This window comes from Ciconia boyciana, chromosome 6 (genome assembly GCF_034638445.1).
Source record: "Ciconia boyciana chromosome 6, ASM3463844v1, whole genome shotgun sequence".
Classification (NCBI taxonomy): domain Eukaryota; kingdom Metazoa; phylum Chordata; class Aves; order Ciconiiformes; family Ciconiidae; genus Ciconia; species Ciconia boyciana.
In genome coordinates, this window is record NC_132939.1 from 32,111,846 (window position 1) to 32,134,677 (window position 22,832).

The 22,832-nt window shown below is 41.8% G+C and overlaps 1 protein-coding gene across 13 annotated transcripts in view; it reads right to left on the bottom strand.

The window, feature by feature from the left end:
* Positions 1–6,412: 6,412 nt before the first annotated feature.
* Positions 6,413–22,832, bottom strand: part of SIPA1L1 (signal induced proliferation associated 1 like 1) — a 224,970-nt gene continuing 208,550 nt past the window's right edge. For 12 of the 13 annotated variants that reach the window (XM_072864230.1, XM_072864227.1, XM_072864228.1 and 9 more), the window contains 7 exons: positions 20,510–20,749; positions 19,259–19,424; positions 15,647–15,890; positions 12,450–12,596; positions 9,818–9,932; positions 9,263–9,344; positions 6,413–8,485 (listed from right to left, as the gene is read on the bottom strand). In XM_072864230.1, coding sequence (XP_072720331.1) covers positions 8,342–8,485; positions 9,263–9,344; positions 9,818–9,932; positions 12,450–12,596; positions 15,647–15,890; positions 19,259–19,424; positions 20,510–20,749 — 1,138 coding nt within the window. In that variant the 3' untranslated portion in view covers positions 6,413–8,341. The remainder of the gene's footprint in view (positions 8,486–9,262; positions 9,345–9,817; positions 9,933–12,449; positions 12,597–15,646; positions 15,891–19,258; positions 19,425–20,509; positions 20,750–22,832) is intronic. The other variant, XM_072864231.1, reaches the window with a different exon arrangement.

The following is a 22,832-nucleotide window of genomic DNA, read 5'->3' on the forward strand; positions in this document are numbered from 1 at the left end:
ACCCGCCTGGTTTATTTCTTACTGCAACATAACCAACCCAGAAATGTTCATCCAAATCTCTCAGCATAGGGTGCAGCTAAAATACAAGCCAGAGCCAAACTGCAGCTGCTGGTGGATTTGCAGGAAACAAAATCTCCACCGATGAGAGTTTGCCCAGTGAAAAACGAGGCCTCCCCAGCTCATCTCTGCTTACAAAGGAGAGCGGAGGCTGGCTTCCCCTAGTGCAGCCATGTGAGCGGTAGCCCAGCACGCTGGCTCTGGAGCACAGGATCTGTCACACTGGCTCAGATCGTGGCATGAGGACTTGTATCCTGTCTTCGGCAAAGTCTGCAAAAGCTCTCACCGCATCTAGTGCGGTGTACACAGGGAAAGCTCGTTAGTGGCTACAGAGGGGATCAGCTTACTCCCCCAAGTGTGGAGATCGATTATGCTTGGCTTAACAACCACAACTCCAAATGCAATAGTCTAAAAAGTGGGTCAGCCAGCCTTTTCCAAGCTCAGCCTGGAGCCTCGGCCCAGGGACCCGGTGGCAGGCCGAGGACTGCTGGAGCACAGAGCTGCCCCACGCTCCTGGCAGGCGTACCTGGGCTTGCTGCCAGCTGGGCACCTCACCTGCTCAGGCCCTTTGGGAGATCCCACTCGGACTCCATCAGCCCTGGTGTGCCTTTGAGAAATCTGGTCCTGTTTTCTTGCTTTCCAGCCTTTTTTCAGGTCTCTCCGTAGTATCCCAAAAGGACTGTGCTTTCTTCTGCTTTCTTCCCCAACCCAAAGAAAGGCTCTTCTAAAAGCATGGCCCTTCCCTTTAAGCCTCCTGTTTTGAGCTGATCCTGGCTACAAAGCCCACAAGTACAAAGCTATGTAAGGGGAAACCTTGTTGGTTTTCCCCATCACATGGGGACAGAGGTGAAGTTCAGGAGCCAGCAGAAATTCAGCATTTCATCCACTTCAGTGCTTTGTAAAACTAATACAGCCTTTATCTCTGTATTTAGATACTGCCAAATGATCTTTTCAAATCTGCCCTGCATAAACCCACTAAAATATAGTCCATTTTAAAACAGACTAGACTGCAAATGGATAGCATGCCTTAAAAAACCAAAACAACTCCCCCCTCCTCTCCCAAAAACTCATGAAGCTGAAGCAAAATTTTCTGTGTTCCCAAAAGCACACTCACTCGGGAAACTTCAGTAAAAGACAGACTGGTGTGTGCTTACACACAGAGTTTCAGTCTGCCGCTCCCTTTTCTCTTGTCGTGCAATGGTTGGCGTCTCACAGAGAGCAGCCCTGGTTTTTCCTGTTCTGCTGGCCACTAGGTTGCTGGGAAAACACCTCAAGGGCTCTTGTCCAGGCCGGCTGTGGCTCCTCTATTTGTTGTGTGAAGAACTTGTCTGCCTTTTCTCAACCTCAGATGGGGATGTTTTTGCCTGCCAGCACCTTTCCATGAGGCACTTCCCATCGTTTCTGCCCATTCCAGCCACAAAGATGACATTACACAGGTAGCACGCCCAAGACCCACAAGAGTGGCAGGACTTGTGGAGGACATCTTACAACAGACCAGAGACCCACACTATGTGCTCTGATTCTCATGAGCCTCCTCTACGCAGGGTGAGATATGTCCCATATTTTGACCGTCTAATGATGGTGGCTCAGTTGGAAAACAAGTCTGACTAAAACCTGCAGGTTTCAACTGGAGAATGTCAGTTGAGATCTAACTGGGAAATCAGGGCAAACAAATCCAAGCTCTGGAACTAATGCTAGTTTCAGTGTGGCTTTTAGGCTATGGAAGCCTTGAAAGAGAAATCACACAGAGGGAGACTCGTGTTTTCCATGCTATAGATGTAACCTCATCAAGCTTCTTATCAAGAAGAGGAGACTACTTCTTGCTTGGTGCTTGAACAGTTAGCAGAATATGGTGCAACTCTCAGATGTTTGCCCTCCATAATGGATTTCCAGGTCATCTTGAAAACCACATGCATGCAAAATTCTTCAGTTTCAACAGTCCTAACAGGCAAGCACCAACTTTAAGTAAAAAGCAAAGTCAGTAGGCAAGAAGCTGGTTCTACATACCTCTCTCTGCCCCTTCTTTTTCCCCAGTCCAGGCTGCATGTTGAGCATGAGCCCAGGAAGAATATAAAACAAGGAAGGTCACAAAACAATCTGCCAGCCAGTAACACTACTAGGACTCACAAGCTGTAGTGGCTGACCAGCCTACCAGCATGAAGCAGTCACAAGGAAGAACGGCATTTGTCAAATGCTTGTGCACTTGACAAAAAACCTAACCTCTTAAAAAAAAAGAAAAAACAGGAGCTGCAACGAATGTTAAAAACCAATAGATGTGTATTTATATTATCCCACTATTAGGATCAAATGTGATGGGTCGGGGAGGAAACAAGAGACTGAAATCTTCCCAAACTGTAGCAGGAGTTGGCACAGCAGAGCTCTGGGATGCTCCTCTGTGCAGAGCTGGACTGAGCTGAAACCCCCAAGCGATGAAGTGCCAGGCAAGCACATACTGGTTGTTTCTGCTGCGTGTGGGTAGACACATCCCAGGCGTTATCTCTGGCACATAGCTCTTTGGGCATGACACAGCTTGTTCCTTCCATACAGATAAGTTACCAGCTGAGCCTCTCAGCTCTGGCTAAGCAAACTCAATTTTGGGTGTGAGATGCAAAGAAGATGCAAATGTGCCTCAACCCCTTTCACAAAATCAAGTGAGCAGTCAAGCTCTTTTGTTCAGGGAAGTGCTTCAATTGCTCGATTCAGTCTCTCCTTTCAGCTCAGCCACAGGCAGTCACAGCTTCGCTGCCAGGATCAGCGCAGCAGTCTCTTGCTGCACCAGATCCTGGGCGGCAGAACCAGCCACCAGACAAAACGAACAAACTCTGCTGGAAAAGAAGTGCAGGAGCAGGTGGGAGGAAGCAAGAGGAAAGAACAGGAATGAAGTTTAAAACAGCACCAGGACAAGTCCCTGTTTTTTTTGCCCCTGTGGCATAAAACCTCTTTTTAGTTACTAGTTGGTGGCATTTGCCACTATCAGAACATGAGGTTAGGAAACCACATTCAGTCCTAGTCCTTGAACACATCCTGCGTTCAGTCTCTGACTTCTTTGTGTGCCAAAAGATGACGGGCCTCCTTCGGCTGCCGAGAGCATCATCTGCCCAGCAGCTGTGCCTCCCTGCCTGGCAGCACGTGCATCCTTCTCACAGGCAGCGCAGAGTGAAGCAGAACCAGGGGGCTCAATCCGAGCCTTGGTTAAAGCATGAATAGGCGATACTGAGTACAGAAATGAGAAATTGCTAGGAAAAATCTGAACTGTAGTGTAGGAAGTTGATTAGTGGAGCAAACAACGCTCAGCACACACCAAGCCGCAAGGCCTCCTTCCTGCCAGGCTCAATAGAGGGAAAGCAAATGTGGGTAGCTCTGCTGCTGGCCCCAGGCAGGGGACAGCTCCCAGGCTTTCAAGGAGGGTAGAGACTCCTATATCATAAGCTCCTGGAGGAATGTAAGCAAAATGTAGCCTGCAACCGTTGCTGAGGTTACACATTTCTACTAATTACCTCAATAAAAAGAAAAACTTTTCCATGATGAGGACAGTCATGCATTGTCCAGAGAGACCATGCAGTCTCCATCCTTGGAGGTTTTTTTCAAGATCCAACTGGATAAAGTCCTGAGCAACCCGGTCTTACCTCCGAGCTGACCCTGCTTTGGTTGGAGGTTGGACAAGAGACTTCCTGAAGATCCTTCCAACCTGAGTTACCTTGTGATACACCACAAATTCTGCAGCCCCTACCCCTGCAGCTTGGGAAGGCCATGCAGCTTGCTGCAGCACCCTGGTTTTACTCCCTGTAGGAGCTTCCACTCAAGTTGGCCACACTTTGCTGGGCCACGAACAGCCCAGCCCACTTTAAATCATTCAGACACCAAACTTCTGAAATCCCCTTCTGGAGGGAGACAGGTCCATGCAAGTGCAGGAAAAGCTGGAGAGAGGGACTTGCCTGCTGTGACCTTGCATACTGAGTGGGGCAAAACCCCACAAGGCCCCCCAGCAGCCAGCTGTCTCCCCAAAGCTGAGCAACTTCCCCAGGCTGCTGCAGTGGAAAGTGGGAGAGGGTCTGCCCTTCCCGGACGCTGTCTGCAGCCAGTCTTCATTGCAGAAAGCGGGTGTAGGTAGCTGCCATCAGCCACCACCTGCCTTGGGGAAAACGGGGCTCCAAATCCAGACCTTGGCCTCCAACAAGTCTGACTCACACAAAGTCCTCAGCCTCACTCCCCTCATGCCCAGCCAAAGCTGAAACCTCTGCTAGGGGAAGGGGTTCTTACTGCAGAGCTCTGAAGTATTTCTATGAACTTTTTTCCCCTCCAGCGTTGCCTCAAACAGCACAGCAAGGATTTCCTCACCACAGCTAGTAACAGGAAGAGGTGAAGGCCTGTACAAGGCCTCATCATCTCATTGCCCAGCTCCTGTCCATTAGTAACTGCCTCAGAAAAGCCCAAGTCTCTGCTCCAACTGCAGCGGTGGAGGAGGGATAGTGTCATCTCCCCTCCAGGGAATCCAATTTTGGATGCCATACCAGCTGGTAAACAGCAACCGCCTCTGTTCCCCTGCTGTCTTGCAGCAAAGCAAGTTGCTCACATACAGGACTAACACCATACCAAAGTGTTTGCTAGGAGACAGCTGACTGCTTTAAAACAGGATTTGTTAACTGTCTACTCAAAAAGAGGCACTAGGAGATGAGAGAAGGATTACGAAAGGTTTTAAAAACAGACAGACAACCCTCCCAAGTTGTGCCTGGTTCATGGGGACCTTTCCCACAAAAGGAAAAGCTGAGGAAACGGCTTTCTCACAACACCCATTCGTTGGGTGTGGAACACATCTTGGCTTCCTGCAGAAACAAGAGGCTATCATACAGTAACCATGCTTTTAGAGGAGTAAAACCTGGATGTGTTGCATTCCATCCCCACAACATCTCTCCCGTAACTCCATAACTGGCTCCCCAGTCCCCTTCCTACCAGCCTCTCCCCTCACAATCCCACCTCCTGCGTGCCTTACAGCTCGCCCCCTTACCACAGCCTGATACCCTCTGACCTGTTACCTACACCCTGCTTCACTTCTGATAGAGTATTATTGATCAGGCAAGCTGCAGACCTCCCGTGGTGACCCCTCCTGATTTGGGGATTTTGAGAGAAGGCAGCCTTCCGCTGCTGTTACCAGCCACATCGGGCTATCCAAAACACTGTCACAGGGAGAACAGTACCTTCACACTGGAACGTAGACAAGGAATACAAAACTGGATTACAATATATTCCAGGAATATAAAACATTACTTTCTTGGGAGAAATGGGTGAAATAGGAAGGCAGCCCCTGTTACCTGCACTCCTCCCATAGCCACCTGCCTTCTGCTTAGGCCAATAACTACTCAGGCTGCGAGGAGATGCCTGCAAGTTAGATCTTGCCCTGGTCTAGGCTGACCTAGCAGTGTGAACAGTGGAGCGTGGGAACCTCTGGCGTGAATTCATTATGAATGTGGGCAGGGCAACTCCTTGACCTGCAGGAAACTTTCTGCTTCAACTCAATTACCAGTATCCAATTACAAATGGTAAGACAGCATCTAGTTTTCTTTCCAAGATTCAACCCCTATTTTTCAATCAGATGCTTTTATTTGCTCTTGCTGCTTCAGAGCTCTCTTGGTTAGGTACTTCACTGCTAGAAAGAGATGGATTTTCTTTCCCCACATGCCTTTTCAGGATCCATTCAGTGAACCTGGAAGACGTTTTCCTGCAGACCGACCTAGTTCCACATTTTTTGAGCTGTGCAGAACACTGATCCACAGGGCCAAGAAAAGGTCTGTTCAAAACATGTCCAAGGTCGTCTCCCAAGTCAGGTGGGGAGAGATCTGGAAAACAAAACAAATGGCGTATCTGCCCCTCCCCCCTCCCAACCAACCCACCCTAACACCAGGTTTGGCTCTGGGATGCTGAAAGCTGTGTGCGCCCTTGGGCAGATATGCCAGGCAAGTTTGGTTCTGACCTAAATCTGCTTCAGTTTTTCCAAGTAAGTTCCAAAATCCTGATAAGTGATAAAAAAACCACTGCCCCTCCTTTACCATATCAGCCTGGTGAAGCTCAGAGTCACTGTTAAAGGTAGCAAAACCTCGTAAATAGGGAAAGAAAATACATTTGTGCAGTAATACAAGTAAAAAGTCAAGGAATGAAGTGTGTGTATACATACCAAGTAACGGCCTTCAAAGGGATAAAAAGTAGAAATCTGATAGAAAATGAAACTCTTCTATTGCTAAGCACTGAGGAAAGTGGTACAAGAAGAAAGAAGGAAGAAATGGACACTCTGGAAAGTCTTAAACAACAAACCCAACAAAATCAGAAGAAAATGGTTTAGAAGAGCCTTTAAAATGAGTTTTATTGTCAGAATTTTACAAGTAGCCTTCAGTGGCATCATACAAGAAGAACTCTGTTGCAAAACTCTAATAAATAGTCTGCCCCAAGTCCCAAAATATTTTTTGAAATAAAATAAAAACCAAACTTAAAAATAAGAGAATAAAAGCAAGACTTCAGGATGCTCAGAGATGTTAGCAATATTTCCCATTTACAAATAATATCAGGCATTATATAAATCTCCTTCATACAAGTCATTAAAAAACCCAAGACATTCTAAACCTTTACAAAAACACTCCAGAAATAGTTCCAAAGAGATCCATTTCCATGACAAAACATTAGAGAAGAACTCCATGGGGATTAGCATCACAAATGAAGTTTGAGATTGAAGTGTAGTGTGTACTTGCATGGAGCAAGATTAAAGAGCATGAAAAAGGGATTTGAAAAGAGCATGGAAGTTTCTGTGACAAGACTATGCCCGATGATTTTAATCTGTCTATTTGGGAATGTGGTAAAGGAGAGGGAATGGATGCTCTTGAAATTAACCCCCAAATATACTGCACTTTATGCAAGGCAATATTTATTAAGGTAGTGACTGTATCCTCAGAAGGGAGTAGAAAACATTTCTCAGCATGCTGCACAGTTCAATGCCTGTGCAGACTGCAGCGCTTAAAAGTCGTATTCTGACATCTAAAAGGTATTTTCTGGAAAGGTAACATGTTGTGGCAAGTTAGCTGTTCCTTCAAAGAACAAGAAATTAACTTTCCTGGCATGAGGCAGTTTGGGAAATCTCATGCTAGACAGTTTCACTGGGGACTGGGGATTTCAGAGCTCCAATCCTATCCCAGTACTTTGAAAAATAAACTTATCTAATTCACCTTTACATATTCCTCTGTCTACCATAGTAGAAGACTTGTAAGACCTCTCATGTAATAAAACACAAGCTGAATAAACATTTCTCAAATCTGTTGTGATTTGAGATGTCCAGAGAAATGGAATGGGAGGGCAGGTGCATGGAGGTGGTTTATGTGGATTTTCATGGAAACAGTTCAGGGGAAAGAAATCTTAATCTCTTTACAACTTCAGCCTAAGTCTTCTGCACATATGCAAGTAACAGATTCCCCTGGAAGGGAAGGGGACTATACTTAAGCAGTACAGCAACAGTACTCAGTATCTCTCAGCCTGCCTGATACAGTATGAACTGCAGCATGCCTAGTTTTGCTGTTCGTAAAGTTACTTGCAGCCATTGTTTCCACGGGAAACAAAGGCTACCAGAAATGCTAATGCAGTAAATGTGTGATAATATGCCTCACCCATGGCTCACGTCTCTAGTCTCTCTCCAAACGTTATGATACTGGTTGTACTGTACCATACACTATGGACACGTGTTCTCTGTAATGTATGGGAAGGTAGCACTAGCAATCAAGCGAAAATTGCTAAGGAGACACCTAAAACATTGCATTACATCCCCTTGTCTGTGGCATACTTCAGAAAACAATGTAAGAAGAGCAGTAAAATAAACATTTCTTTCTAATTTTCTAGATGTCATAATATTTGCCAAAGCTGCAAGGAAAAGCAGATTACCTGAAACAGAGAGAAAGGAGTTAATGGAAGAGGCAGATGGAACAGCAAGCCTGATCCAGCCTCCAAATCATTTTGTACATAACAGATAAAGAGACAATGTGCAAAAAATAGACATTCACATTTTAGCAGTTAAACTTTTATTTTACCTTTTTAAAATTATTTACTTTGTTTTTTCTACAAAAGGCAGACATTGATTGTTGATCTGCAATTGTTCTGAGTGCGCGCAGAGATGCAAAAAAGGGTTATTGGAGGATGAAGGACAGGGAAGTGCTCTGACTATACTTTCACATGTCATGATTAAGGTGGCATTAAAGCTTAAGTCCCAGTAATAATATTCATAACAGATAGTTTCCTCCCCCGTACACTGTTCTCAGTTCATATCAATTGTGTTGAAAACCCATTCGGTGAATTTTTTCAGTTTCTCAGTTGCATTCTGGGATTCCTCCTGTAACCTCAAGTTGTCTTCCCGCAAATGTTGCACTTCAGCCTGAAGACTGGCCTTGTCCTCTTTTTCCTTAGGCATGAGGAAAAATACAGATCTTAGTGGAAATTTTAGGTCATGCTTCCTACCTATCTAGAGAGGCAAGAATCTCTTAACAGAGCATGAGTCTCATTCTTTATAAGGATTTTATGTGCAGTAACACATGGTTTTATATCTAAGGGCCATTTGCGACATTTCATTCCTCACTTTTTGCTTGAATGAGCAGGATTTCTCTATATTAAATTCTAATACAGAAGCTGGCTCCCCAAGTGGTGAAATAAAATTGGGCATGCCCTGTTCTGTATGTACCTCATGTATGTACAACTGCTGATGGTTAACTAAATAAAGGACAGGAAATATTCCTGCAAATACTTCCCCAGCTAAGAGACTTTTCATCTGACCACAACAGATCCTTCTTGGACCAAGCAGGCAGTAACACAATACAGGAAGTTTCCACAGTATAAATTGTATGTTTAGATAATACTCTCACTTTTCAACATCAGCAGGATATATTTACATGGACTAACTTCAAGCCTTTTGCAGTGTCACCTGAATTAGGAGTGGCGGTACTCTGAATCACCCTCCTAATTTAAGCAGAGGAATCAGATGCCCACAAATTTAGACACTCCACCCTAGCCTTGCATAATTAGAAGCATGGCCTGAGAAAAGTAGTAAAGAAACATCTTTTTCTCATACAAGGATGAGACTGTCACAGGCTCAGGCACGGCAAAGCAGGATTACACAGTTATTAGCATCGCCTATCAGCACTAAATACAAGTCTTACAGATTTTCTGTAGGTGAAACTTTTACCTTCCTTAAATCCTCTTGCAGCATCTTCAGCAAACCTTCCAGTTGGTCCACTTTAGAGGCGAGAGTTGGAGGAGATTCTTTACTGTTGAAAGCAGGAAACAAGACCAGGTATTGATATGATGTACTGTCTTCACATAGGGTAGCTAACAGCCTTGTCTATACCAAGTGGCTTATGTAGGTATGCACTCAGGTACACTAAGAATTCACAAAATGAACAAAAAGAACCTAACAAAGAGTACATGGAACACACGCAGCACATTAATCAACAGAACAAATTTAACGCATGATTAATTGACTTCTCTCTACTTCTACTCATTATATGTGCCTTGAGTTACCATTGCTTTGGACGTGTTCATGAACATCTCGGACAAGAAAGAATCTGCAAAAAGGTTCAACTGTACTTAAGATTCTTCTGTTTTCACTTCCCACCACCATCTTCATGAAAACTTGTGAAGAGTTCTGTGAAGCCTGGAGATGGCTTCCAAACAAAGACATTCCTACTCTTTTCCTCTGTTTGTAGCTGAGGAAGCCTGCATATCTGGTGTATTTACTTACCCTGTATAAGGCTTTATCTGTGCAGTAAGCTGGTCCTCAGCCTGATCACTACTGGAGGCAGCGCTCACAGGTCTGTGATTTTCATCAGCAGCAGCAAAGAATGAAGCTCGCTGAACTGAGAAGGCAAACATACAGAGAAGAACAATGGCAGCAGTAATGATTATTTCTTCATGCATAGTGCAACAGCTACACTGCAGGATCTCAGAGCAATCTAGGAAGTCTGTCTCAAGCAAGATAAGGTGATGATATGACATACCAATATCCACTTGACAGAAGCAAACTGGCATTGCAAGTGTTTGCACCAGGTTCTCCACTGTATCGGATTCAACAAGCAAGTACTATCTGTGGCACAGCACTGCATGCTTACACAGATAATGCATCATCCTCAGGCTCTGAAGCTCTCCAGGAGGGAGACGCTAGAGAGTGCAAAGCAGAGATACCCCAGCGGCACTCACAGAGTCCACCCAAAGCCAGTTCCAAGAGAGGCAAGAAGCCAAGCTGGAACAACAAGAGCTGTGCAGAACTTCCTGGGTACAACTGCATGACAGTACCCAATAACTCAGTAACTATATTTAGCTTCCTTCACTCCATAAAGGATCCCTTTATCTTGAGGAAAGAAAAGCTCACTGTGCACAATTTACATGTGGAAAGTAAAATGACCAATGTAATTTTTCAGAACCTGAAACTTTTTCCTTATGCCTCAGAAAATGTTTTTCAGATTGAAACATGAAACCTCTTTCCTGCCTTGTGTCTATACTTTTTTGTCCTGTAACTGCTCAGATGTTTTAACACATAACTAAATCACTATCACATGTGGTATGACTGTAAACTACCGACTGCCCCTAGCTCTGGAGTTTCCTAGCACAAACAGTAACATAAACACTTTTTAGTTTAATAAATTAACATCTCTCTCCCTCAGCAGCTGCTGGTCTCTCACTGGAAATAGAACAGTATCGTCTTTTTCTGCTTGACGAATTTTTATTCTGTGCTTTCAACACGGCTAAAATTAACAAGCCTTGGTATTTGATGGAATTTTTCCTGCTCCTCTCTTTTTTCCTTTGAATGAAAATAGTGAAGGTTGGTGTAGCTCAGGGATCCAGGCAACTTTTGATTCAGCTGGTTGCAGATATCACTATTTGTAACTTCGGGGACTTGTCCTGAAGACACCAACCAACAATGCAGAAGAGAGGTGGCCAGGATCACAAATTGGAATTTAGGCTGCTCGGTACATGTCAATCCCTACTGGCACCTGGCAGAGACTAGAGACTGGGATTATATTGACATCAGACAGCTGTTCCCTCTCCAAGTCAAATCTGAACATATTTTTACAGAGGTGAGATTAAGGTGCCAGCTAACACATTACCCTAGCTTTTCTTCATCTGAGCTGTCAGTTTGTTACGTTCACCACACTGACTTTGTTCACACTTCTAAAGAGAAACGCAAGTGAGTTTGGGGCCTACAAAAGTGAGGGATTTGGGTTAATGAGGACAGTCAAATAAATCTAACCAAAAAAAGGGGATCTTTTAAACAGAGTTGCCGACCACAGTGAAATGCATTAAAACCTGGGTTTCATCCCTATGTGGCGGTGAAAAAAACATCACTACAAATTCATCTCCTCTTGAGGACTAAGGCTTATTTTGAATACTCTTTCCCAAGACTGCACAGCAGAAATGAAAGACGTGCTGATCCTACAACTCCTATGGCAACAGAGCAGAGCACACATGTACGTCTTGAACACCAGCTTAGACATGTGCTGTCTTAATGATGTATATGGCTGCTACCAGAGAACAGCCAAGAAAGCAAGGTACTTCACAGCCTTCTCTAACCATGCAGAATAATGTCTAAAAGATTCAGGATCAGTGAAAACACTTTCATGAAGGCGGGACAGCATTTATGCAGAGATTAGGAAAAGGCACTTCTGTTTAATGCACCTAGAAGACTTTTCCATTGGATTATAGTAACTGTAAGGTAAACTCCCCTTGGGCTGAAGTGTATTTAATTTTAAATTCAAATACATCTAGGCAGCTTACAGTTCTCTTCAGTTTACTAAGTGTCAAGGAGATGGAAAGTGCCATAGGATGAAACGACACTTATGTGCAAGTCTATGTATTCAGAGTATGCAAAGGGAAGAATGGCAATGGAAAAGTATATACCAACAAGGCATATTTCCCAAGTTACCTCGGCAGCGCACTTCAGCTGCACTACAGAAACTTCTTGTGAGTGCAGTAAGGAAGCGATCATTAGTGTGCTCATATGCTTTTCCCCTGCAATTTGACTTTACTTTTGCACTTTTGTGCCAGATGTCTTTTCCACCTTAGCTATGTCTGCAACTGCTCTACATGAAATGAAAAGTAGCCAGTTTCACAAAGATTTGGCCAAACCGTAGCACAGAGGGATTCCAGTATGAAGAAATTGTATCTGAGTATTATATACAAAGTTTTAGGCTGTTAAGACCTGAGTTGCTATTTTAAATGAGCTTAAGCTTCAGACTAAGTAGAAACGGTAACAGCAACAACAGAGTCAAGATTAAAAAAACCAACCAACCAAACAAAAAAACCAAAACCCCACCACCTCTCCTTAATGAAGCATGAACAAAGACCAGCTTTCTAGGTATTATATTCCGAAAACCTACCTTCAAAGGCTTTGGCAGCATCTACCAAGTTTGACCAGTCCAGATCAGAGGCAGAATCAGGCAATGGCATAAGACCAGGGTCTGGCATGGGCTGCCGTCTTTGCTCCTGGATATCTGTGAGGGAGCTGTCTGAGGCAGAAAACTCTCCTAGAGTAATGCAGAACAAATTATAAACTCCATTAAAAAAAACACAAATTCCTTTCTTAATACTAATGCATCCCTATTTTTAATTTTTCTGGGATAGCACTTTTGGAACCAGAACTCAGTAGAATGTTTGATAAACTGTAGTTGACCAGATACGGCATGATACAAGCCAGTTTTCTGAGACGGTGCTTCTCACCAGGACATTCAGCTCCTTTCCAACCTGCCTGAATCTTTGCAGCTTAGCACTTCAAAAGCCCCTCTCTGTCTCCCTCCAGCATTGGAGCTGGGGGCAGTACTCTTCTATCCAACGATTCCTGCCTCTACACAAGCTAGAGATACTTTGGAGGGCTCTGCTGCTTGCTAGGGCTTCTACACTCCCTGGAACCTATTTGCTCCTGTAAAAATACAAAGTTGTGGGTTTTTTTTTCCTCCTCTCTTTACAATCTCGTAAACCAATGGGATCAGACTTAGGCCTACCAAGATGAGTCGGAACAAGAAAACCCTTAAAATGACTTCCAAAGCATTGCACATCTCTCAGCAGTTTAGTGAAACCTCTTAATCTTTACTGAAAAATATCCACACCCACCCATAAGTTGGTACATGGTCCGCTATGGAAAAAAACATTGGCAAGCTTGAAAGAAGGATATAAAGTCCCTGTAATTTTTGTGCAAACTGGTGCCTAGCAAAATGAAACACTTGAATTATTGCCACTATTAGGGAAAGACCAAATTGTGAACCAACAACTATCTACTTTATTTCAGTTTACTGGCTGGACAATCAAAAAACCTGCAATGCCTGGTCAGTCAGCACATGTGTAAGCTCAGAGGCAGCAACAACCTGCTTCCTCATGCCCTCTGTCAGGGTGTAAAGAAAGTTTTGAAAAATTTGTAGGTGGTATTAGAAACACTGGAGATGTAGGGGCCAGAAGACAGACTGGGCACCTGGCAGGAAGCTGCAGAGAAGAAGGGTATAGTGAAGAATCCATTTGGACCAGAGTGAACAGAAAGACAGCGTGGTGGGCAGGACACAAGCCCATTGGAAGACAAATGCCACTAGTTGTGTTGCTTATTTTTGCCTTTTTTTTTTTGATAGTCTAATAACTATATAACTTCAATAAGTAAAATAACTTTCTAATAACTTTAGTTAACTAATATTGCTGCCTGGGAAACAATGACCAGAAAAGCTACACTGCATTCACTTCTTTGCTCAAAAATCTTGAAATTTTTTTTTTTGTCTGTGTTTGTGTGTTTACTTTTTATAAACCTAAGTTCAGCTCAATATTAACACTAAGAATTCTTGTATTATCTCCCCAGAAGAGGGCAGTTATTTGGGAATATTTACAATTAGTGAAAAGATACACAGAATTAGAAGAAAAAAATAAGAATTTGAAAAATTACCTGTTTTAAAAGTGTGAGTTGGACTGTTAATTAACACAGAGAAGTAAATAAGAGTATTTTTAGCTCACTGTTTTTCCTCTTCAAAACAAATGAAGATGCTCTGGAATGGCTGTTCTTTGTTATTAAGATCTTTGAATTAAAAGAATTTTGAATAGCTGGAAGCCAACAAATACTTGTGGTATTAAATATCCGGCTCTACTTAATCCTTCTACCAGTGAACGCAAGTGTGTGTGTGAGGGGAGACACAATTTATGTGTCACTCAGATAGCTGGTTCTTTTATCACGCAGGCCTACATTTTATAGAAAATGGAAAAATCTTGTTTTCTTGACAAATGTTGAAAGCTTATGTGCGAGGAAGAGCAATCGGTTTGGTGTGGAAGAGAATGTGACAGTGAAAGAAGGTTTTGTGGTTTTGTTTTTGGAAAATACAGGCACCTAAATGAAAAGAGACCAAGTGCTGCTTTCCACTTCGACTCAGATGGCATCATTAATCTTCTGACCCCAAGCCCTCAGAAGCCAAATCCACCAGCCAGTTACAAGTGTAACCAAGTCTGCAAAGTTATTTTTGTGCATATAAAAAGCAGAAGTGAAGAGAACTCAGTTTCCTAACTCTTACGCAAGAAACATGTTATACAGAAACAACAGCTCATGAAAATGTCAGGTTCAACACTGAAAACTGATGCCTGGTGATCACAGACAGATGAAAAGAATTTAAAATACATTTCTTCAGCAGCCTTCACTGTCAAATGTATCTTAAGTATCTAAATACAGACCGTGCTTAGGGCCCACTATAGTGAGTTGAATCTATTGATAGCCTGGTGTTTTCCTCTTGAAACATACTAAAACATGAATAAATTAGAGCAGATATGTACTTCTTCGGAAAACATTGCAGAATCCTACACTGTGAGATCTAGCCCTATTTCTGGAAAACACATTTAGTACACATTTAGTTATGAGGTACAGCGGGAACCTGTGAAAATTCCCTTTCTCACCAACTGAGACATTCACATGCAGCAACACACAACCTATCAGATAATCCTACTGAGACTTTTCAGTAAACTAACGGGGGAAAGCTGAGTGCCTTCTTGACAGCAGTTTCCCAAGTAACTACTTCTTGTTAGCTGTTAATGTGTGACTAAAATTAAGTAACTCAAGTCCTGAAAAATGAATAGGGCAAGGGAGTGAATTTAAAAACACTTGGTGCAATAAAACCTGTATCTGGTGCAGTTGCACATCCAAATGTCCACTGGTATTTATCCACTTTTATATTGTTATTTTCCTAATAGTATTTTGTTCCCATAATCCCACACTAAAGGAACTGACACCTGAAGTTGTCACTGGTGGATAAGCAGGCATACATTATTTGCCCATTGGTCCAGATGACTCCTGCAAGAAATGGTGAAAACTTACAGCTGATGAGGCAAATTTTTGTGCTCCCTCCACAAGGTAACTGCATGACCAGTCATGCAGACCTATACCCACTGAAGTGAGGAAAAGAAAAATTCTCATCCTATTTTATATTTTCAGGCATGTGACTTGACTCTCCTCATTTTAGCAAAATCAAGATGGAACTACTAATTGCTGTAACAAACACCTTCCCTTAACATGATTCATAAAGGATTCCTTTGAAAGGAGAAAAATGGGAAATACACTTACCATGTAGTGATTTCATTCCCAAAGTATATGATGGTCTCCGTAATGGCAGCGACTTTGGGAGAGAAGGGTACGTGCTGGTGAACAGGACATCATTTGGCATGGCTTGGTCCAAGAGCGAGGCCCGCGAGGTGAAGAAGTGATCCCTTTGACCACTGTAAATACTCTCATCTGACAAAGTCCTTTGCAAGGCACGCCTTGTGGTAGGAGTGCTGGGAAAGGGAGACTGACAGGACAGAGTGTGTGACTATACATTCATAAAAACAAATAAAAAGAAATGAGAAAAAAAATCAATAAAGAAACTTTTGAGGTCTATGTTGAAATTGTTTTTTAAAACTTTTTTTTTAAATAAGAAAGCAAGTGTTAACATAGTATTTTTTCAGAGCGGATAGGAAAAAGAACTAAAGGAATCTGCTTTGAAGGAGATTATGACTAGATAACATATATAGGGGTTTTTTTAGCTGATCTCACATTCTACCTTTTAAATACCTTTCAAACTTCTCCTGAAGTGGAAATCCCAGGCAGCCCTCGCAGATTCTAGAGCTGACGTGTAGCAGAGAGAATGCTTACAGAAACAGACTGAATGCTGCATAAACCAGAGCACGCTCTCGTGCCTGGGGGAGGCTGCCTTCCTGCAGGCAGAGCACCAGCAAATGCCAACTAATTAAAAGTCTCATATTACTGAACAACTAGGAATGCCCACCACTGCTTCGATTCTTCAGAAGGATTTGAATAAAAATTAAATACGTAGTCCCATGAGCAAGAGAACTTGTGTCTTATCCCCACCATCATCCCAGCTTCCTCCATGCTCCACACAGGAGAAAGCAATGCTGTGGTTAGCCTGGAGTCACGTACTCTCTGGCCAGTGCCAGCGAGTTGCTATCAAAGAACGCATAACCATTCCCATCAGCAGAGATGCTGATTTTCATGAAGCCTGTAGCAATATAACTATCTCCAGGACATAACATTTCTTTATGGTTTGGTTGAAATTTGGTTCAAAGGATTTCATGGAGAAACGGCAAACAGAAAGGAAGACCTCACCACCCTCATTTGCGCTGTAAGCAAGTTTAAACAAAAAAGGAGATAATATGATTTCCGGAAAGAGTGATTAAACATTATAAAGAGTTGATCATTTGCACAGAAAAATATTTATCTCTTCTCAGAAAAAGGAAAAAATGTTTAAACAGACGGTACTCTATTCCTGTGATCAAAATCCCACACTACAAGGTGGGAGAAGAGCGTGGAGGAGGGACTACTGGTACTGTGCAGTGGAAGATAATCTGCCAGATTTTTTTTTTCCCCTCAATGTTTTATTACAAATTTGAATATTAAAAGACTGCTGCAGGTTTTGCTTTTACGGATTAAGGATCAGAAACAATTAAGATTACTTTCAAAAACCTGCTATCATCAAAAGACAAGGAAGGAAAGAGAAGCCATGTCCCATATGCCAACTTTCTATTACATCAACTTTTCCCTTCTGCGTTGCCTCCCTCAGGACATGCCCATCACAGTATGAACCTTGCATATACAGTTAACACTACAGAAACTACAACTTCTGGTACACAGTTGTCACTATGTTACATTGAGGATCAAGCTGCTTTTTTATTCTGAAATTTAAAAGCTCAATCAGCAGGTTCATGTTATGATCCAGTGAAATCTCCTAGCACTTGTTGTGAAGTGGCAGTGGAAAAGAAAGAGCTGCTAAGTCACGCAGTGTTTACTCAAGGGTTGTATAGTTCACTTAGTGTTAAAGAATTAGGAGGTGGAACCAGCAGTTAATATCAGATCGTGAGACTAAAAGGTTGCAGAGATATGAACATCTAATGGAGTCGAAACAGAGGCAATGCTGGTAGGAATTGTCTTCTGGTAATAGAGCAGAGGGAAGAGAAAAAGAAGGGTGACTTGTCTGGGAAGACATAATGCATATATAGTAAGGAGACAGGGAAGGCTGGGAAGATAATAAAAAGGCGCACAAGACAAAATCACAGCCTAGAACAAATTCTACTAGCAAACAAAGCCTGTGGCAACCAACAGACATGAAGGAGGAGGATTTTTGGTCTTTGTGCAGTGAACTGATGAAGGGCATTATTATTCTTTTTCTATTTTTTTTTTTTAAACTGTCAAAAATTTGTTATGCCATAAGAGCAACTTTTTTGTAAGACGAAACATAAATCATGCAGTGGGCAGAAATGACAGTTACTTTTAAAATGGAAAAGATTTAATTTATTGGTGTGATAGAATGTTAGAAACTTGCTGAAATTTATCAAAAGTGTAACCTCAGTTAACATACTTGTTACAGTCACCAGGAAATAAAGATCAGGGTAAGAATTGATTCACTAACCCCAAATCAGAAAAACAACAACCTTGAGAACATACACATTTTTCATGGTCTTCAGGTCACCTCTTTAAACAAAATGGAATTTCTTGGGATGAGAACAATCCCGTTGCTCAAAACAACCAACAGGAGATGCTCACATTGCCCATGTCCCACTCCCCTCAGAACTACCAAAAACCTAGGAAAGACATCTTGCCATTGGCGAGTTTTTTTTTCCTCCAGCCTCAAAGGTAACATCTGAAATAATCTGTGCACAGAACCTAGCACTTACAACTTTTAATAAGACACTTTGGGTTTTTACAGGCAAAGACAGAAGTTGTAGCTCTCTCTTCTGCATAGTTGCTGTGGAAACCATTTGGGCTCTAGGTGATGAGCCTGAGCTCTAAGACTGTACATGGAGACTGTAGAAATCAAGACAGTCTCTTCAAAATGATGGATTTTCAAAAATAATATATGCACTTTTGTGTTATTATACATATTTTGAAACACATCAGGAAACATTTCTAACTATTTATTCTGTATAAATATTTGCTTAAGTTTAGGGAGCATTCGTGGTCCTTGTGCAGTAACAGGATTAGAGAGGCATAAAAGAGTGCTTTTTGCAAGGAGTTTCAATACTGTCAACAAGTCTCTGTCTAGTGATGCAGTCAGAGAAGAACAATCCAAATGCATAGGACAACACTACAGGATTTTCCATGAGCCAGCAGTCCTAAACATTCTTTGCAATTTGGTATACTAGTCTCCTTAAATTTGCACACAAAACTGTAATAATATTGCAGTGACTGTAATAATGAAACTGTTCCCCAAATGTATTTCTCTAGTAGATAAGTTTGTGACAAACAGATGACTTTGTCCATGATGAGAATTCAGGGAATGCCTTGCATTTTATTTTCCCGTTATGGGTGAGAATAGAAAAGATCCTATCTGAGAAATTATTGAGTCCAATGCAAAGTCCAACCAACTAAGCTCTGTACGAATGAACTCTTCAGCTTTGACTGCTCTGAAAGCACCCAGCATTTTCTACACAGAAATCTTACAGCTTCATGGCCTTCATCCTTTCCCAAATCATGATGCATTTGCTGTATTAGTTGATATGCTTAGGCAGCAATGAACTCAATCATCAAATTCTTATAAAGCATAACTTTACACATTTCTATTTTGTAACAACTGAACTATGGCTTGGATCAGAAGAGGACCTGTGTGCTGCTCTTCAGGTATTCTCAGATTTCACTTAACTGTGACAAGAGATAGCCAGATGACAGACTTTCTCTTTAACATACCTTAAAATTCTTCTGGGATTCAGGTGTTGGGCTATCAAGATCTATCAACTTCTTCAGCTCTTCTTCAACGGTGGACTTGGATGCTCGTTTTGGTGATGCTCGTAGATCTCTCGCTGAAGCACGCAGCCGAGGGTGGGCCATTTCATTGCCATCACTCTGGTGACGTCTTAAATGAAATGGAACAGACACATTCAGGTCTCAAAGCCCTGGGGCAGGAGGCATGAATGAAACAAGAATTATAGCACCCTCAAGATTTTGAAAGAAAAAACCTAGGTAGGGGGCATGGAGGAGGGAAGGAGTTTCGCTAATACAGCAGAGCCTCATCTTAATGAATACCTGCTGAAGCAATAAACTTGTTAAAAAAAAAAACAACTAGCAATACACTCAAAGGTTATTGTAATACATTTTACCAATGAGGGACTGAATCTACTAAAATAATGTATAGTCTGTACAAAACTGAAAAATACAAATGTCTTAAATGAGCCCAAAAGCAGCAAATCACTAAGTTTCTTTAATCTTTTAACTGGCTTTTTATAATACGGTTTTCATAAAGTTTCACCATCTCCTTTTGACAGCCAGTTACCGGTATCATCTAGGAATACTGTGCTTGACCCAATAAAAGTCAAGAAGGGTTGAATAAATTACTTTGAAAGGGACTTTCTGAATCACTTGCTTTCCAAGTCACGCTAGAGTTAAAGGAACAATATTGTCACTATTAAGTTGTTTCTCAATTTCACTTCCAGAAGAGATGGTTGCATATTGTAACACAGAGAGAGATCTTGGCTTGCTTTAAGCCAGTTAGACTGGATACTGGCAGCAATCTTAACAAGGCAACACGGAGTGCCACAGAGCTAATGCATACGCGCGCGGTACTACTACATGGATGAGAGGCTTAAGGAAGAACTCAGACTCTATGTTAAGAGGATTTTTAATATTTGCTCAAATTGCATTTTTGAGTCACCTTTAAGAAGTCCCAAGGAAAGACAAGCTTTAATAGGACTGAAATCCATACAGCTCTCTAGAAATGGTAAAAAAAAAATCTTTTACAACTTAACAGTGAATTAGATTAGCCAACTATCAAATATTTAAGCCTAACTGCAGAACTCTAGATTAGAGATTAAGTTCTACAGAAGACTAAGCATTTTATTAAATAGTCTCGAGCTCTTCTATACAGAGAAGTGTCACAGATATCAATGCTTCTTTACAATTAAAATGAATAATCAAACAAGAGAACCAAAAAAACAGTCTTACTTTCTTGAATCCATAAACCCCACTGAGTTTATTGTCCCTTCTGGCTTTTTCCATCCGATCAGATACTTGCTAGTAGCACCCTGGCGAGGGTAGAAAGTCCTAGGACCAGATGAGGAGGAAGAGGAGGAGGAGAAAGAAGGTGCGAGCTGGGGAGAAGTAGCAGAATGAAGCTCTTCTTTAGGTGAGCTTCTGGCACTGGTAAAAACAACTGGGCTAGCAGAGTGTCGTGAGCTCATGGTACTAGGAGAAAAACATAATAAAGACAAAATTTGCTTCAAATGTGTATATATGCACCTTGTTTAACTATTTTTAAAGCAGAACTCTGGGCACAAGATGTTACTCTTACAAATAGCAGGTAGAGTAGCAAAACCAGTTCACTCTTATTAAGGGCCTTCCACCAATGTTACATTAAAAACATCTCACATAGTAATGATAAATTTTGTAAGCAACCTCTAAGGATGCAATATATCACCCTCCCCTCATTCCCCATCACAAATGGGAAATCTAGGGTTCACAGTCATTAGGCAGCTTAAAAATAACACAAGAGATTGTAGCTGAATTAGCAAAACAGAACCCAAGTCCAATTTCTTGCTGGAATTCCTGGCTGTGGAAGAAAACATATTTTGAAGGAACTTAAGCAACAGGAAACATCTCTAAGAGCCCACAACAAACCAAAGAAGAAACCCATACATCTTTCAAAAGAGGGCTTCCTGGATTTTGCCTGAAAAGCAGTTACCATTTGCAAAAAACCTCTTAAACTGAGAAGTTTGAGCAGGTCTCTAACATATATCACAATTTGTCTAGACAGAAGAAAGAGTTGGGATGACCAACTGCAGCTTATTGTTGGAAGAAGGAGGGGGGGCTTTAGATGGGAGCTACTCTTTAGTTATGCTGCTATTCAAATCTGATGCAACTTGCATCATATCGGGAGCACTAGGGCTTAAGACAATATTACTATAACAACCTTAAAAGGTCAGGCATTTCTAAGTACAATTACAGGAAAGCTTTGTGTACAGCCTTAGTACTGAAATAGCATTATATATTTGGAGACCAGTTTTCTATCAGCTCTCTACACAACTTAGCCACATTTTCATCCCTGTATCCAACACTTCAAGAAAGGAATTTGAAACAGATGGCCCTGTGGTAAAGAACAGTTTCTGACTGAGAAATAAAAATTAGCTGGAAGGCTGAATAAAGTCTCTGAATAATCTCTTCATTCTTAGCTTAATAGAAAATTATTCACCACTCTTTTCATTGCTTGATAAAACAATGCATTTTCACATCTATCTCTCTTACTGACACAGAAAAAAAGAATTTAAGGTTAAATTTATGTTGCCACCTGGGAAAATACTCTCACCTACACTTAGCCTTAAAGAATTCAGTTACCTAATCTATGCCACTTGTCTGGCTCCTGCTGTAGTCACTGGAGAAATATCCTTAGGAGGCTACTCTCCTCATCTTAAATTAGGTGTCTCAGACAGACAGGGAGAATTAATGCTTTGGAGTCTCTCCTCTCTCCATTGACAACAGATGGAGTCTAAAAAAATCCCCTTCAACTATGTTTCATTTTCATGTGGCTCAGGTTAAGCATCATGAGTCCCAACAGCTAAGTGCTGTGGATTTAATGAGGAGTCTGAGTGGACTGTAGTCTTCCCACCTCAAACAGCACGGGCTGCTGCAGCCCATGCTTCCATCTAATGTACATGGGGATGGCTGTGAAGTCCCTCATGTCAGGGGCAAGATGCATCCCCCCACATGTATAGAATTCAAATGACAATAATACAGATTTTGTATTATAGAATTATTTTCTTCTTCCCTCCATCTGTAGATTTGAAAGGCCTTTAGAAAAGATAGCAGATTGGGAAAATACAGGAAGAGATTTTCCTGTCCATCAAGCCCGTGTATTTGGCGCTGCACATCACAACCTTCGTATTTGTAACAGATATAAGTAAACATAATTTACAGCAAGAAAGCAAAAGAAAAATAAGAGCTAGGGGGAGAGGCAGTAAATTTCTCTTCATTCCCCCTTCTCTCTTCTTTTTCAATACTGAAAGAAAACTCCTACACATGCTGAGTAAACCAGCCCATCTGTGAGGCATCGCCACCACAAAATTAAGCCACCAAGATTTGGGGAAGATGCACATCTTTAAAGAAAATGTATGGTTTTTTTTTTTTTTCCTTCTCATTTTTACCCCATTCTAAATACACTCAAGGAGAAGTCTTTTGCTTCAGTGTAGGAAGAGAGAGGTTCTGATCACATTTCATAATTCTTTAATCCATCAGGTAGTTGTCAAGGAAGTGCTAGTTGTGTGAAAACATTTCT